This window comes from Macaca mulatta, chromosome 9 (genome assembly GCF_049350105.2).
Source record: "Macaca mulatta isolate MMU2019108-1 chromosome 9, T2T-MMU8v2.0, whole genome shotgun sequence".
NCBI classification, from domain to species: Eukaryota; Metazoa; Chordata; class Mammalia; order Primates; family Cercopithecidae; genus Macaca; species Macaca mulatta.
In genome coordinates this window covers 23,845,211-23,862,531 of record NC_133414.1, presented here as the reverse complement: position 1 = coordinate 23,862,531, position 17,321 = coordinate 23,845,211, and the positions used below count along the sequence as shown (strand labels likewise).

At 36.3% G+C, this 17,321-nt stretch overlaps 1 protein-coding gene across 2 annotated transcripts in view; it reads right to left on the bottom strand.

Moving 5' to 3' along the window:
* The window catches only part of SPAG6 (sperm associated antigen 6), a 65,990-nt gene that overhangs the window by 5,676 nt on the left and 42,993 nt on the right, over positions 1 to 17,321 (bottom strand). The window contains exons 7-10 of one of the 2 annotated variants that reach the window (XM_001097347.5): positions 16,253 to 16,405; positions 13,648 to 13,839; positions 3,988 to 4,104; positions 93 to 238 (exon numbers count right to left, since the gene is read on the bottom strand). In XM_001097347.5, the coding sequence (XP_001097347.1) occupies positions 93 to 238; positions 3,988 to 4,104; positions 13,648 to 13,839; positions 16,253 to 16,405 (608 nt within the window). The remainder of the gene's footprint in view (positions 1 to 92; positions 239 to 3,987; positions 4,105 to 13,647; positions 13,840 to 16,252; positions 16,406 to 17,321) is intronic. The other variant, XM_001097245.5, reaches the window with a different exon arrangement.

Below are 17,321 nucleotides of genomic sequence, written 5' to 3'. Positions count from 1 at the left end.
TCCACATTTTGACACAGTGGATATAAAACCTAGATTTGAAGACAGAAAAACTATATTCTAATATTGAACATTTCAAAGTCCATTTTCCCTACCTCACTATTTCCTCTGGGTAACAATTGTTAATACTGTTGATGTATTCTTGAAGGAGAGAACCAGGTTCTGCTTTTATCTCTTGAACTTTTTTAAGGCCACCACTTGTTACGAAAAGTCGTCGAGCTTTGCTATCATGCGGCAGCACCTTGCAAAGTGAAGCACATAAAATGTCAGCTTTTCTTTTCCAAGTTAGATTATTACTATTGAGAAGCAATAATGTATGTAAGAAAATGTAAAAGAGAATTTATACCCAATATACCTAAAACATAATGAGCCAAATCTGCTGATGATTTGAAGTGAAATGTGCTCTTTTTAGAATGTGTTAATGTTTAGGCTAAAGAAATGAAATAAAGGCAATGAACATGGGCAAAGGCAACGGAGATCCACTCACAGATGTAAAATACAAAGCTTACACCATTCAAGGTCTCTCTGCTCCCTGAGAATTTAAAGGCAAGCTCCTTAACAAGGCACAAAGGGTCCTCTGGGACCCAGCTCCTAAATACCTCTCCAGCCACCACTACTCTCCGTCCTAAATATTGTTTCAGTAACATCACAGCATGCATGCTGTGCCATCTCTTGCCTTTGCCCATGCTGTTACCTCTTCCCAAAATGGCTTTCCACACTCCACAAACCTCTCCCGTTATGCTTGGTTAGCTCTTAGTCATCTTTTAAGACTTAGCTCAAGTGTCACCTCCTTTAAGAATCCTTCTCTGGAAGCCCCTATCCCCTTATCCCAGGATGAATTGAGTCCTTCTCTTCCGTCAGCATTCTGTCAAACCACCATCGGTGTGCTTACCACATAATACCTAAATACCACACAATATTTTAATTTTAATTTTTAATTATGCATTATATGTCTGTCACAATGTCACTGAAGGCAGAAACTATACTTGACTTCATTCATTCATTTCCCTCTAGCCTGGTACCTAACAGAGGTTTGACAAATGTTTAACAAATGAATAAATATACTAAAGTGTAGGCAGAGAAAGGAGACTGAAATGTTAGAGAGACAGAAGACCAGAAATGTAAGGAATCAATAAATCCAAGAGAAGGTTTCTTAAAGCAACCAATGAAAACTAAAAAACAAGTCATCACTGGATCTGACAGTGAAGAAAGGTGCTGAAGACTTGAGTAAAGGCAGCTGTGTGTGGAGGGGAAGTTGAGGAAGCCAGGTTATCAGCAGCTGAGGAAAGTGTCCCAAGTAAGGAAGTCAAGACGAACTTTAAAGTTTCAGAAAGAGAAAACAGAGGGAATCAGTAGACCAAGGTAGGATAGAACTAAAGGCTAAAGATGTTGCAGGTTTTGATCTTAGGATCAAGGAGACTTGAGCACGTTTGCATGTTGACAGGAAAAAGCCAGTGGAAATGAAGAAATTTATTATGAGAGACAAAAAAAAAAAAAGACTGACCAGACTAGGAAGGTCCTGGGGAAGGGGTGGGCTCACAATGTGGGAAGTCCTGCTCTCCTCCTTGGTCACTGCTACTATCCCTCTGACAGAAACACCCTTTTTTCCCATCTTGTTCCTTCTGCAAGGAGACCAGCTCCTTTTACTTGTCCTTCCTCCATTGAAGCCCTATCTAAACATTTCAGACTACATTCACTCATTCCTTCTTTTAAACAAGTTTATCTCCCACTCTAGTACACTGAAATGTTTTCTAATTGTTTTGTCTGCTCTCCTCAGCTACATTATAAAGTTCCCTGAAGAACAACTTAATCTTTTTTGTCTGTTCCCCAGTGCTCAACAGAGAGCTGGGTACATGTAGGCATTTAACAAATAATTAAAACCACAAAAGGATCTTGCTAATAGAACAATAATATAAATCAACGGACAATAAAAGATTGCACTAGTATGTATTTGTAAAAAATTTAATATTCCATAAATATATTGGTTTTACATATTTCATTTGGCCTGGAGAATTTTCATTACTCCCTATCTCTGTCCCTAGCCACTTCAGTACCTCTTCACCTTCTACCTTGCTTTATCATCTCTTTTTAGTGCTTTGGTATCTTTCGATTAAGAAAATATTCCTGAAGGCACATTGATAAGTGTATATGATACAGGTACTGTATTTATTTTATCTTGGGGCTAACTTCCACACATCCCACTGGTTTTACGTATTTTGAACTCTTAATGTAGGTTAGTGTTTACTTTCATAGCTACTTCAATAAAACCAGAATATCTCACTCACTAGCCTAAAAGATTAAACTACAAAATGAAACTTTCAGAAATAATGTCAATTACCCAGTTCAAGAACAGATGACTCTGTCTGTAGATGATCTATGCAGCCCCGACCCCTTATCACTCTTAGATGACCAAATTAGCTGGTCACTTTCTTAGCACCCAAAAGTACAAAAAAAAAAAAAAAAGAAAGAAAGAAAGAAAGAAATTGATCAATTTCCCTTGCGGTAATTTAGTCTTTTCTCTGCATTATTTGGTTATTTAGTTGGTTTGTCAAGAGGGCATGCCATTATATCTCCCACATCCCATATAACTAAGAGGGGGAGGTTATTTTCTTGGAAGGAGGAAGAAAGGACATAGGTGTTTGATACACAGAACTGTATCCTGCCTGGGTGAGTGGCTTCAGCAATGTGAAACTTCTACTTTCCCGTGGCTCTGGCACTTGAGGGCCAGTTATACTGTTGGAGATCATGAACAGAGTTGAGAGAACTGAAGGCTGTTAGCAGACTCTATCTTTCAGATGAAGACCTAAAACTAGACAAACTTATTTGCAGGGACTACTTTAAAAGTTATAACAATACATAGTTTTTGTTCATTATTTGTAGAAACATAGTATATGAATAGTAATTTCTCATTTATATAGCATTATAACTGACTATTCAAATGAATTTGCCACCCCCCATTCATTTTTTTTTTAAATCTTTTAAATTAGCCTGACCTACTTGCACATTTTATTTCTTAAATACAACTCTTTGGTTGTTTTTGTTCTTTTGAGTGTTTAATATGTGCCTGGGATTGAGCTAAATGCTTAACATACAATAATATCTCATTTACTCTTTATAATGACCCTATGAAATAAGTACTCTAATTATTTACATTTTATGGGTAACCAAACTAAGGTTTAGAGAGGTCAATATTTTGTTAAAGAATTATAGAGCTGGTAAGTGGGAACTCCAGGTACTCCAGTTCAGAACCTGAGCTCATAACCACCATGGGCTACTACTCGCACAGACCCCATTTTCCTAAGCCAAATTCACTGAGCATAATTTAGCCAGCTCTTGACAGCTTAGGGTCACCATCCTGACTGTCAGTGTCTGTGGTAATAGAGTCATTCTCTTTTATCCTTTGCTATTGGTAATCAGCTCTGCTGGCTGTGCCCACTTCTAGCAGCTTGACCTTTCTACCTTACTACCATTTACTATCATTTAATCTGCAACAATCTAAGAAATATGACAGCTATATTTGTTAAAATTGTTCATAAAATAAGTCAATATGCTCCAAATGACTGTCTGAGAACATCTCCAGTAAAGCACATGAACTTTGTGAAAGATGTTTCAGTGGCTCAGAAACCTTTTTCCTTTTCTCTTTATGATCTTTGCAGTACTCCCAGGTGAGTGAGATGAAAGACACTAGAAAGATTACTAAAAGTCACTTACCAATATAAATTATCTATATTATGAGATTTTTATTTTCTGGGAACAGTTAAAAAGACAGTAGAGGCTTTGAGGAAAATGTGAGGATGAAGAAAGTGTTTTATTTACATGTGAATTTTGTTAAGGTAACTTCCCTGTCCATACAGATTGGTGAGAGTTAAGCAGTAAAACCATGACCCCGTCTTACAGAAAAAGCTACTGACCCAACAGAAAAAAATAATAATAATAAGTTAACAAATCATTTTGATTTTCTTCCTCCCCTTAGAGGCTGGCATTTCTTACCTTACTGAACTGTCCAACCACATGCTTCAGAATATTGGGAGGAGCATCATATAGAAATGGTTCAAGGGCTGGTAAGTAAGTGCATTTTTGCAGGATACTCTTTATGGCTTTTTTACTCTTGAAATACAAAGCAGAATGTATATATAAGTAAGTAATCAATGAAACCTTGGCAAGAGTTCAAGTCTCACATTACAGGAATTTGAAAATAAAATCAACTTCCTGGTCTAAGCTGCAGTTGTTTCATTTTTTTAAATTGCTGTCAAAAAAAAAAAAAAAAAACTCCTGCTTTGATTGGTTTTATCATAGAATATCCTACAAGTTGTCTTTGTGTTAAGCCTTAAAATGTAAAGTGTATTACTGAGCTCTTAAAATGCCTAGAAGAAAATTAAAATTATAAAGCGCAAAGTTACAGACTATAAATTAATATGTACTATATTAGAGTAAAAATTTGTATACAGGAAACAGATAACTAATACATCCCATTTCTACTTGTCAACAAGTACAAGAAAATCATTTAGTTTTTTGAAGAATGTCATTACAGGCTTTCTATATTCTCCATGATTTCATGGCTTATACATAGGCAGTCAAAATGTCTACAGTGTGCATTATTCAATGAGCATTTGCAGAGGTGCTGCTATAGCTCGTGGGTAGACATTTCCCCATTCACAGAAGCAAAACAGATAGGATCTACTCAACTGCAGAGAAAAGATCTTCTCAACAGTAGGGAGTGTATCACCCACAAGCAGAAGAATACGTACCATATGTACCATTTCTACCCCCTCCTGCACTCCGTATTTCAAGGTGACATCATGTGGTGCTGACCCTTGCCACAAGTGGAGAAGGGCCCTGATGGGGCTGCTGCACATCATGGCAGCCAGCCCTCAGGCCATGGCTAGTTGTGGTTCATTTTCTTTGTCTTAAAGGCTGTCCCCTTCAGTTGGAAAGCTTCACAGTTGGGTTTGTCTCCAACTATTTTCCACTAGAATTCCACATCTGCTTGACTGAGGTTTTGTGCTTCAGTGCTCCCTTATGGTTTTTCTCTTCACCTATTTTTTCTCTGAGGCCTTACCCAACCTGGTCTTCTGAGATCACCATATTGTTTTGCTGCTGAGTATTTTGCAATGCTCTTGAAATGTCAAGGAGCATTGTGATTTTCACATCATGAACTTTTTAATTGATAAATCGATTCAGCAAAACTTTATCACAGGTTTGTTATTAGTAAAGAATCTCTTGAATTTAAGGTTTCCTGGAGACCCAGGCTAAGTAGTCTTGCACAGCCTCTTATTGCTTGACACATTTATCCTCAAACACTGTTTTACAAATTAGATTAAATAAAACAAGGAATGTAAAATATGCAGCTCAGCTTTTTCCCACAAGTAGTATAATGTAAGTTGGAATTAAACTCTAAATTCCCAATATACTTGGGAACTATCTTAAATCATGGTAATCTTAGCAAGCTAACAAATTTAACTTCATGTTATCAGTGAAAACGTCCTTGAACAGTGTAGCAGAAATCACATACACTGTACAATAAAGACACCCTTATTCTAGTAGTTCTAAGTTGATGTGTTATTAAGTTATTAATCAAGAACTGTAGAAAAGAGTCCGATGACCCTAGAAATCCACTGAGCTTTACTATCTTTCATGTGGAAGAAATATAATCAGCTTATGATTACATTCTTCTAGATAGAAATGTATATCACAATTCATAATCAGCTGTATTATCCAGCATGATAGAAATCCTAGTTACTTAAGACTTTGTTTACATGTCTATTTGACAATGAAAAGGAATGAAGTACTGACACACGCAACAACATGAACGAACCTCACAAATGTTACCCTTAGTGAAAGACACCAGGCACAAAAGTTCACATACTGCATAATTTCATTTATATGGATTGTCCAGAAAAGTCAAATTTAGAAAGACAGAAAGTAGATTATAGTTGTCTGGAGCTGGTAGGTATAATTGAGAGGAGGAAGAGGGAGTGACTACAAATGGGCATGAGGCTTCCTTCTGGGATGATGAAAATATTCTGAAATTTGATTGTGAAGATGGTTGCACAATTCTGTAAAGTTACTAAAAATCATTTAATTGTGTACCTAAAATGAGTGAATTTATGGTATGTAAATTATATCTCAATAAAGTTGTTAAAAAGACTTAAACTCAGCCGGGCACGGTGGCTCAGGCCTGGAATCCCAGCAGTTTGGGAGGCCAAGGGAGGTGGATCACCTGAGGTCAGGAGTTCGAGACCAGCCTGGCCAACATGGTGAAACCCTGTCTCTATTAAAAATACAAAAATTAGCCCGGTATGGTGGTGGGTGCCTATAGTCCCAGCTACTCAGGAGGCTGAGACTCTGTCTCAAAAAAAAAAAAAAAGACTTAAACTCCTTTCTTGAATTGCAAATGTTTTCTCCAGGTTTGTGTGGCTTGTCTTTTCATTTTCTTAATGTTAACTTTTTCTTTTTTAAAGACAGGATCTCACTTTGTTACCTGGGCTGCAGTGCAGTGTCAGGGTCATAGCTCACTGCAGCCTCAAATTCTTGGGCTCAAGTAATCCTCCTGCCTTAGCCTCCCAAGTAGCTGGGACTCCAGGGATGCACCACCACACTCTGCTAGTTTTGTTGTTTTTTTGTAGAGATAGAGTCTCACTATGTTGCCCATGCTGGTCTCAAAACGCCTCACCTCAAGTGATCCTCTTGCCTTGTCCTCCAAAGTGTTGGGATTATGGGCATAAGTTATGTGCCCAGGCTTAATGGTGTCTTTTGAAGCATAAGAGTTTTTTTTTATTTCAATGAAATATAATTTATCAATTTTTAAAATCACTTGTGTTTAGGTAAAATATCTAAAAAATAATTGCCTAACCTGAGGTCACACAAATTTATTCCTAGGTTTCTTCTAAGAGATTATAGACTTAACATTTATATTTAGATCTATGATCCATTTTGAGATAACTCTGGTATATGGTATGAGATAGGGGTCCAAATTAATATTTTTACTTGAGAATACAATTGTCCCAGCACTTTTGTTGAAAAGACTATTCTTTCCACATTAAATTGCCTTGGCATCTTTATGAAAAATCAGATGATAAAAAGGGTTTATTTCAGATTCTCAATTCAATTCCATTGATACATATGTCTTTCTGTAAGCAAGTACCACATTATCTTGATTACTATAAGCTTTGTGGTACATTTTGAAATTGGGCAGTGTTAAGTTCTTCTTTTTCAAGATTGTTTTGCTAGTCTGGGTTCTTTTCATTTCCACATGAATTTTCAGATAAGCTTCTCAATTTCTGGGGGGATAAAAAAGCCAGCTAGGATTTTGATAGATATTATGTTAAATATATAGATCAGTTTAGAGTATCGCCAGTTTAACAATATTGAATCTTCCAGTTCATGAACATGGAATGTCTCATAATTTATTTTTTAAGTTATGTTTTATAGTTTTCAGGGTACTAGTCTTAAACTTGTGTTAATTTGTATGTATTTAATTCTTGATGTTATTATGAATAAAATTATTTTCTTAATTTCATATTTGAATTGTTTGTTACCTGTATATGAAAATAAAATTGAGAGGCCAGCAGCAGTGGCTCACGCCTGTAATCCCATCCACTTTGGGGGGCCAAGGCAGGTGGATCATTTGAGCTCAGGAGTTCAAGACCAGCCTGGCCAACATGGCAAAACCCTGTTTCCACTAAACATACCAAAAAAATTAGCCAGGCATGGTGGTACATGCCTGTAATCCCAACTACTCAGGAGGCTGAGGCACAAGAATCACTTGAACCTGGGAGGTGGAGGTTGCAGTAAGCTGAGATTGCACCAGTGCACTCCAGCCTGGGCAGCAGCCCAGCCTGGGCAACACAGTGAGACCGTCTCAAAAAAGAAAATACAATTGATTTTTGTATATTGATCTTGTATCCCATGACTTTGTTGAACTCTTATTAGTTCTATGATTTGTGTGTGTGTGTGCACGTGTGTGTGTGTCTGTGTGTGTGAATTCCTTAGGATTTTCTACATACAAGATCATGTCACATGTTGGTTTTAAGATTCGTTATCTTCTAGAAGATACTCATTATGATTGGTTGTTTATGGCTGTGAGCAAAATAAAATAGCTCTTACAACTCCATACTATGAATTATACAGAAATTTTATGGGGCCAAAAAAACTCTCCCAGCCAGGTGCGGTGGCTCACGTCTATTCCCAGCACTTTGGGAGGCCGAGGCGGGCGAATCACGAGGTCAGGAGATCGAGACCATCCTGGCTAACATGGTGAAACCCCGTCTCTACTAAAAATACAAAAAATTAGCCGGGCATGGTGGCGGGCACCTGTAGTCCCAGCTACTTGGGAGGCTGAGGCAGAAGAATGGCGTGAACCCAGAAGGCGGAGGTTTCAGTGAGCCAAGACTGCACCACTGTACTCCAGCCTGGGTGACAGAGCGAGACTCTGTCTCAAAAACAAAAACAGCAGCAACAAAAAAAACCTCTTCTATTTACCTAACTCAGTAAATCAAGTAATATCTTACCTTGGACTAATGAATAACAGATTATAAATTTTGCTAATTGTCACTGCATTTAGTAGTTAATGTTTATCCTTAGACACAATATATGATGATGTCAGAGAAGGAATCCTGAGCTATATATTGAGGGCATTCTGAGGGTTTGAGCCTGGTTTCCTTATTAACTAGCATAGCATCTACAGTTCTAAATTCATTCATTTTTCTATCATTTCTAAAAACTGACTGTATCCTCCCCGATTCAGGCTATTGGAAAAACCACATAACAACACTATTTTTTACCTCTTAACACTACACATAAAAATTGCAATTAACAAAATAAAATTGACAATACTATGGGAAACCAACACAATTTAAACTGCTTTTCACTGAAAATTGGAAGAATATCAAAAATTACTCATTGTTGCTTTCCTTAATGGATTATTGATGTGGCTTGCTCCCAGTGTTAGAAAGTAAACCTTATCAATAGTATGGCCTGCTCTCTGTGTTGGGGCCTGGTGGGTGGTGATTGGATCATGGGGGTGGCTTCTGATGCTTTAGCACCCTCCCCCTAGTGCTGTCTCATGGTAGAGTTTGTATTAGTCTTTTTTCATGCAGCTGATAAAGACATACCCGACATGGGGAAGAAAAAGAGGTTTAACTGGAGTTACAGTTCCACATGGCTGGGGAGGCCTCAGAATCATGGCAGGAGACAAAAGGCACTTCTTACATGGCAGTGGCAAGAGAAAATGAGAAAGATGCAACAGTGGAAACCCCTGATAAAACCATCAGATATCATGAGACTTAATCCCTACCACAAGAACAGTATGGGGGAAACCATCCCCATGATTCAAATTATCTCCCACTGGGTCCCTCCCACAACACATGGGAATTATGGGAGTACAATTCAAAATGAGATTTGGGTGGGGACACAGAGCCAAACCATATCAGAGTTCTCATGAGATCTGCTTGTTTAAAAGTGTATAGCACCTCCACCTTCACTCCCTCTCTCCTGCTCCATGATGTGAAGACATTCTTATTTCCCCTTTGCCTTCTGCCATGATTGTAAGTTTCATGAAGCCTCCCAGCCACGCTTCCTGTACAACATACAGAACTGTGAGTCAATTAAACTTCTTTTCTTTATCAATTACGCAGTCTCAGGTAGTTATTTACAGCAGTGTGAGAACAGGCTAATACAATTATCTTGAAAAACTCTTAAAATTTTTAAAAAATTCTTTTCAGAAAGTTATTTTTATTCTGAAAGCATTGTGGTCCAAAGAGTAACAGCTATTAAAATGAAGAGGAACATAGGAGTAAATCTTTATGACCTTTGGTTAGACAAAGCCTTCTTAGATACAACACAAAAAGCATATGCAACAACAACAAAAATCGATCAACTGAATTTAATTAAAATTTAAAACTTTTGTGCTGCAGACAATATCATCAAGAAAATAAGACAACCCATAGAATGTGAGAAAATACTTGTAAATCATACATCTGATAAGATCTTGCATCCAGAATATACAAAGAACTCTTATAACTCAATAATAAAAAGATAAATAACACAGTTTAAAATGAGCAAAGGGTCTGAATAGACATCTCTCTAAAGAAGATGTATGAACAGCCAATAAGCATATGAAAAGATTTTCAACATCATTAGCCATTTGACAAATGCAAATCAAAACCACAATGAGATACCAATTCAAACCCACTAGGATGGCTACAATCAAAAATAAAGATAATAACAAGAGTTGGCAAAGATGTACTACCTTGCTGGTAGTACACTGGAAAACAGTTGGGCAGTTTCTCCAGATGTTAAACAGAGTTATCCATTGACCCAGCAATTTCATCCCTGGGTAAATACCCAAGAGAAATGAAAACACACATCCACATGAAAACTTGTTACAATAATGTTCATAACAGCATTACTCATAATAGTCAAGAGTAGAAATAATCCAACATCCATCAGCTGGTAAATGGATAAACAAAATGTGACATGTTAATACAACAGAATATTGTATTGGCAATGGAAAGGAACAAAATACTGATATATGCCACAACATGGACGAACTGTGAAACTTCAACTAAGTAGTAAAGAAGCCAGGCACATGGCTAGGTGTGGTGGCTCACACCTCTTATCCCAGTGCTTTGGGAGGCCAAGGGAGGGACTGTTTGAGGCCAGGAGTTTAAGACCAGCCTGGGCAACACAGTGAGACCCTGTCTCTCCAAAAAAAGAAAAAATTAATTAGCCAGATGTGGCAGTACACACTTGTAGTCTTAGCTACTTGGGGGCCTAAGGCAGGAGGATCACTTGGGCCCAGGAGTTCAAGGCTGCAATGAGTTATGATTATGCCACTGCACTCCAGTCTGCAACAGAAAGAAACCCTATCTCTAAAAAGGTTATATATGTTGTATGACTCCATTAAATGACATGTCCAAAAGAGGAAAATCCATAGAGACAGTAAATTAATGGTTGCCTGGGGCTAGGCAGAGGGGATACAGAATCACAACTAATGTGTAGCATTTCTTTTGTGGGGAATAAAAATATTCTAAAATTAGATAGTGGTGGTGGTTTCACAATTCTGTAAATATACCCAAAACCATTAAATGGTACACTCTAAATGGATAAAGGTAAGGCATGTGAACTATAGCTCAATAACGCTGCTAAAAAATGAAGGAGGAACGACTATTACCATAAGAACACAATAATTAAATAACTATCTTAAACATAGTTTTATAACTAGAATGAGCTGATTCAATGCCAAATTTCAATATGATGCCTCTAAATCCAAACAAATAAAGATATATTTGAATGAAAATTTTCAAAACATGTAGATAAGCTTATTAGAAAAAAAATTATTCTCCATTTTTATTAAGAGATTTGGAATAACATGGGAGCAAATAGTAAGAAAATCTATAGAATGTGAGAAAGTATTTGCAAATCACACATTTTATAAGAACTTGTACCCAGAATATACAAAGAACTCTTACAATTCAATAATAAAAAGATAAGTAACCCAATTTAAAATGAGCAAAGGGTCTTCTGAATAGTTATTTCTCCAAAGAAAACATAAGAGAAATTCCAAAAAACTGCTCGTTGGTTCTCCTGCATGGAAACCAATTAGAGAATGCTTACAGAAGCTGACATGCCTTTGGGACAAAATGAACTTCAACATGGGCTTATAATTTGAAAGCTGCCATAGAGTAACAAATGAGAAATACCATTAGACAGTTCTTGACACTCTTGGATACACTTTTCCCTACTGAGATGGTGTCAAATTGAACAGGCTTGAATGGACGTTTATTCTACACCCTTTAAAATAACAGCTGATAGAATTCAAGAGACCGTGGGGAAAGAAAAAAGAATGACCAAATCTCTACAATAATAAAATATTTGGATGGGCCTGAAGCCTTTAAAAGATTATTGATGGAATAATGATTGGTAACTTTTTAACTTACCACTAAGTGTATTTCCTGACAGTAATACTGTAGTAAATATAGGCAGAAGGAAGTTAATTTCTATTAGTTAACCTAAAAATACCACTTGTTAAACAAAATGATATTTATCTTACTTCAAAAAGTGAACTTTTCAAATTTATTTTTCTCCAACGATATGCATACAATATAGTATCATAATAATTTATTAAAAAGCAAGTTATATAAGGTAGTAGCATATAAAAAGTACATACTCTCGCCTAAGGGACTATTTGCAAGGGCTTCTCAAGCTGAAATTACTACTGAGTCCACTATTAATGATTAATGCTCTAGCTCATATATCCCTTTACTTTATTTCCAAACCTTAAGAGGAAACTCAGGAGGGTGGCAGGAGAGGACGGAAGAGGAGAAGGAAAGGAAGAGCAGAAAAACAACAATGATAATGGGTTAAAGAAATACAAAGCCAAAAGAGGACTACATCTGTAGACTAACATTATATACATGTATACATGTATATCAGCTGTGCTTGGACAACTCAAAGCTGGGAATAGAGTTTTGGTTTCTCACCAGAAAGTTAAAGAGACCTGCTAAACTAGAAAAGACTTTATATTGTCAATCTTTCTCTCTTTACCAAGCATTGCCAAAGAATACACATGTGACAGACATATGAGGGAAGTTCTAAATCTATTAAATTATTGTTGGTCTAGAAAGCCTTATAAAAACTGAGAAAAAAATGTTAAATCTTAGAAACCAATTTCCCTCAAGGAATTAGTAGAGAAATAATATGCAAACATGACCAAATACACATAAATTTGCTTTTATAAAATTTACAAGTCAAATAGATAATTTGCTATACATAACTTTCAGAGTCCCTTAAGTGTATAGTTCAAGTAAACTTCCCATCTCATTATGCCATCTAAAGTTTCACCAAATTGTTTTCCTATTTGTTAGTTTACTGTTTTAATTAAAATGTAAATATAATTTAATTTACTGTTAAATTATTGTCTTTTCTGTGAACTTCCCTCAATCCAAGTCAATTTTACAAGCTGCTTTCAAAAACATACATGTTTTCCTAATAGGAACTATGCTGGAAAACATTTTATTTCTTTTTTTTAAATTCTAAAATCATTAAACAATCCATCCTTCTTCATATTCATGTTTTGTGAATCATTTTAGTAGTCAGTAATATTTCAGAAAATCTGCCTTTTAAAATGCATGATTTAAAAATATTTAATTTAGTGAGTCTTACAGACAATTTTTTAAAGAAACAAATACAAGACATATAATTAAAAGGTCAGGTGGCCTTGGAATTAAAGAGGCAAATTACGGGTTCAAAAATACCTGCTGACTAGTCATATGATACATTTGAAAGGTACCTTAAATTCTTTTGGATTCCACTTTTAAAAGTAAAATGAACTAGAGGTCTCTCTTGCAAATTCAAACTAAAAAATTCTATTATTCTTCAATTTCTACTTCATAAGTCAAAAGGAATGTAGAATGCAATAACCATTCATTTTACAAAGAACTTTGTACCCACAGAGAACTTTCTCTAAAATATATCACTGATTTTTAGAGACAGGGTAACTCATTTTCAAAGAAGAGTGAAGTCAATTCTGATAAATTTGTATTTCTTGACTCATAAAAACAATATTGTCCATGATGAAAACAAAGAGATTTTAAATGACATATTTTTTAAATGAGCCAAAATCTTCATAAAACAGAATTAAGCACTTACTTTTACTTGGAGATCCTCAGAACTTTCTGTTGACATGTACAAAGAAAGCAGAACTGGCAAAGTATTTGTGACTGCAACAGCCCGTGCGTGTTCAGGAGTGTGTCTTCCGATCTGTCCTAAGGCCCAAGCAGCTGCAGCCTTAATATGATCTTCTGGTTCTTCTGACAAGCAGACTGACAACTGGGGTACACCCTGCAGCGTGGATCAAAAGAGCAAGTGTTATGAATCTACAGCAGGATTAAAGAGTCTTCCATGTCTCTCAAACATGAGAAGAAATCATTTCGGCCTTGATCCTTTTTTTCTTAAACGGTTCAATAAATGAGCACATCACAGGGGCTGTCATTTCTTAAGTCAATAAAATGACTAGAACTAAATTACCTTAATTATCTGTAACAATTCAACTAAACCAAGAATTTCTCTACTAGCTTTTATCCCCCAAATAGAGAGGTATTTAACCAAACAACAGATATCACAGACTAGGAAATACGCAAAGCCAGATTTTACTGTGACAAACTAAAAATGTTTAGAATTTTAAAATCTTTTATTTTCCTTTGTTAAAAAGTTAATTTAGAATCTTCAAAGAAATTCTTTTCACCAAATATAATAAACCTGATATAATAAGCCTGAGAATAAAATATATCAGTAAGAATCCTATCTAAGTACCTTGTCAACGGAATATATTCACTAACACCTTTCCTGAAACAGTACATAAATAATTTTCCATCAATTATGGCCAACTTTTAAATTATAGTTCTTTCCACTTTAACATGATTAAATGTCAAAACAACAATGATTACTTTTGTTACACAGCTCATGCTTACATTTCGCATCTTAGGCTTCAACTTTATCTAAATAATAAAAACAGAATTAACTAAAGAGCCTCAAATATATTACATTTTGTATACCCAAGGAACAATTTTAAAAAATCAAATTCTAATTCCAAATTCTGTATAGGTGTGATTTGCTCACTAATTTGAGATTATGGTAATCACCTTAAATTTAGTACCACAAAAAAGATCCCATGGTTATGCTACCATAGCAAAGGCCAGAATCATCATATATACTTTTATTCCTTGCTTTTTAATTTGGTTATTAAGACCAATTTCCTGAAGAGATCAGCTATATTTCTTCATTGGCTTCTTTCCTACAACTAAAAATGTATGTCTGCCAATATTAAAGGTCAGACCTGTCTCCAGAATGAAGCAACTTTCCAGAAAGTCCACATGTCCAGGATGTAACAAGACTGAAGAAGCAGGAGGAAAAGGAGACAGTGCCTCTACTCCATCCCCAAAGCTCTGACTTTTTGGCCTCAGTTGTTATGAATAACAAATAAGATAAGGAATGAAAATTTGCTTTAAAATTACTATTTAAATGTAAGGTATTATTGCTAGTCTTTGTAATACCACACAGGAAAAGGAGAGAGTGCTACCATACTATGTGGCTTGCCTGAAACTGCTGGAGTTTCAGCAAGCAACACCTTGATCTCTATCTGAAAAACAAACCAGGTGGGAAAGGCCAGCAGTAACCTTAAACCAAAGAAGGGGAGAGCTTCCTGGTTAGTTTCAGGAAGACATATGGGAAGCAACAGCAATTGCTTCTTCTTTCATCATTCTTCCCATGCATAAGCTTCATGACTATCCACAAAAGAACCAAGGATCAAAATCCTAGTAACATCCTTACTGTGACCCTTCAGAAAGCACCACCATTGCTCTAGTCACTATCACAGTCTGTGGTAATAGAAGAACAAAAGGAAAAGAGCAGGATAAAAGGGAGTAAAGCAAAGAATTACCATGAAATAGGTAGAAAATAAAGATCTGAGGCTCCTTTTTATTCTGAGGATTAATAAGGGATAAAAAAACGTCCACATTTCTGTTTAACATACAGCAGCAGGTTTTCTATGCTGATAAGAAACCCACGGCCCAGAGGGTCACCACACACACTGTAAGCACACAGGCTTTGAAGCATTCGTCCAGAGATCAATATTTATTCATTAGCACACATTTCATAAGCACCTACTATGTGCCAGGGCTGCACTAGATGAGGGGTTCTTACAAAGTTGGGAACTGAGATAAAGCAAAATCCCTAGAGCATGGAAACAAAAACACTGCTATCTGACACGTGCTCTGAATTGCCTAAATCTAAGAAGAGAAATAGTTCGTAAAAGCTGAAGAAGAGAAAGTGGATAAAAAGGGATGTCCAAGCCATTGTCATCTCCCACTCAGGTGGCAGGAAATGGAGGGGTATATAGACCTCCCAGAATACTGAAAATGACTACTGGGCATGGCATTTACAAATAGGTGTTTCTAACCAAGGTAAGATTTACATGTTTGTAGATATGTACAATTAATCCTTCAAGGCACAAATAATATTTAAATACAGATAATACTAATGCTCAAAAAAGTTGATATTCTGTTTACTCAGAAACACTGAGTAAAACTTTAAACTTCCCATAACCTTGCTAATAAAACTTGCTAATAAGCATTGAAACAATCAAAAGTTTTTTGCTCCAGTCAGTTATATCTTGCATTCTGTGGGAGAACATTAATCTGTGGTTCTCTCTTAGAATTTCTTACTGCAACTAGAGGAAAATGAAGCAAGAACAAACCTTAGAAATGATGACCGCCATTGCTAGGTTCTCAGAATGAGCTGCTACGTAACCAAGCATCATGATGCCAGGCAGCCGTGTGTTCCCTTTGCAGGACCCAATGCAGTCAATCACGGCAGCAACCCCTCCTGCGTTAACTACCAGCTGTGAAAGCTAAGAGATGGGAACAAGAGTTAGATCACCAGGACCGTACAATGGTCTTTAAATCAGTTTAATATTGCCACACTCTATTTAGTACCTAAAACCAACTGGTGAAATTTAATTATCCTTTGGTGAAATTATTATATTTATTAAAGAAATATACAAGTACACTAATCATGCTAGTTCAAATGCACAAATACACTCACTGTGAGAAGCTTTATTCTGTGGTTCAATTTTTCATGCATCAATGGCACAACTTTTATCCCAATTATAATGGATGTCAAAATTCCTCACCTAGACTCTAAGCCTAGGGCTAGTTCATAACTAACTACTGAAACCCCCAATCACAATGGGTGAGTATGAAGCAGATTAATCACTGAATGCTGAAAGACAATGTCAGACTTGAAATATTCTAACCTAATTATTTCTCCCTTGCTAGTAATGATTACTAGCTGAGTGCACTTTAATTTTGAAAAATCTCAATCAAATAAAGATGTTAGATGAAATAAAGAATGAGGACTTAAAGTTTAATGAAATAAAAATTGGTTAGTCAAAATATACACAGAAAAAAGATACTTCAGAATCAATACAGGCCTGCTTTCTCTCTTTCTTTCCCATCTAGAACTCAGAGCAGGAAATCACCACGTAAGAGCAGCTACTGGAGTGGTAACAGTAGGCCAGGGGACCTTTGTGATTTCTCCCAACCTGGAGCTATAATAGTGTTCTCACTACTCCCAGCTGACATAAAATGGTAAGGATGGCAAAGTTCCATAGTCCTCACAATCTAGAAATGGAAAGTTTGAAATGACTAAAAACAGATTTCAAGCTCAAACTCAGCTAATATAACCCAGTGTTCTCGACCGGTGGCAATTTTGCTCCCTGAGGAACATACGGCAAAGTATGGAGACATTTTTTATTGCCACCACTT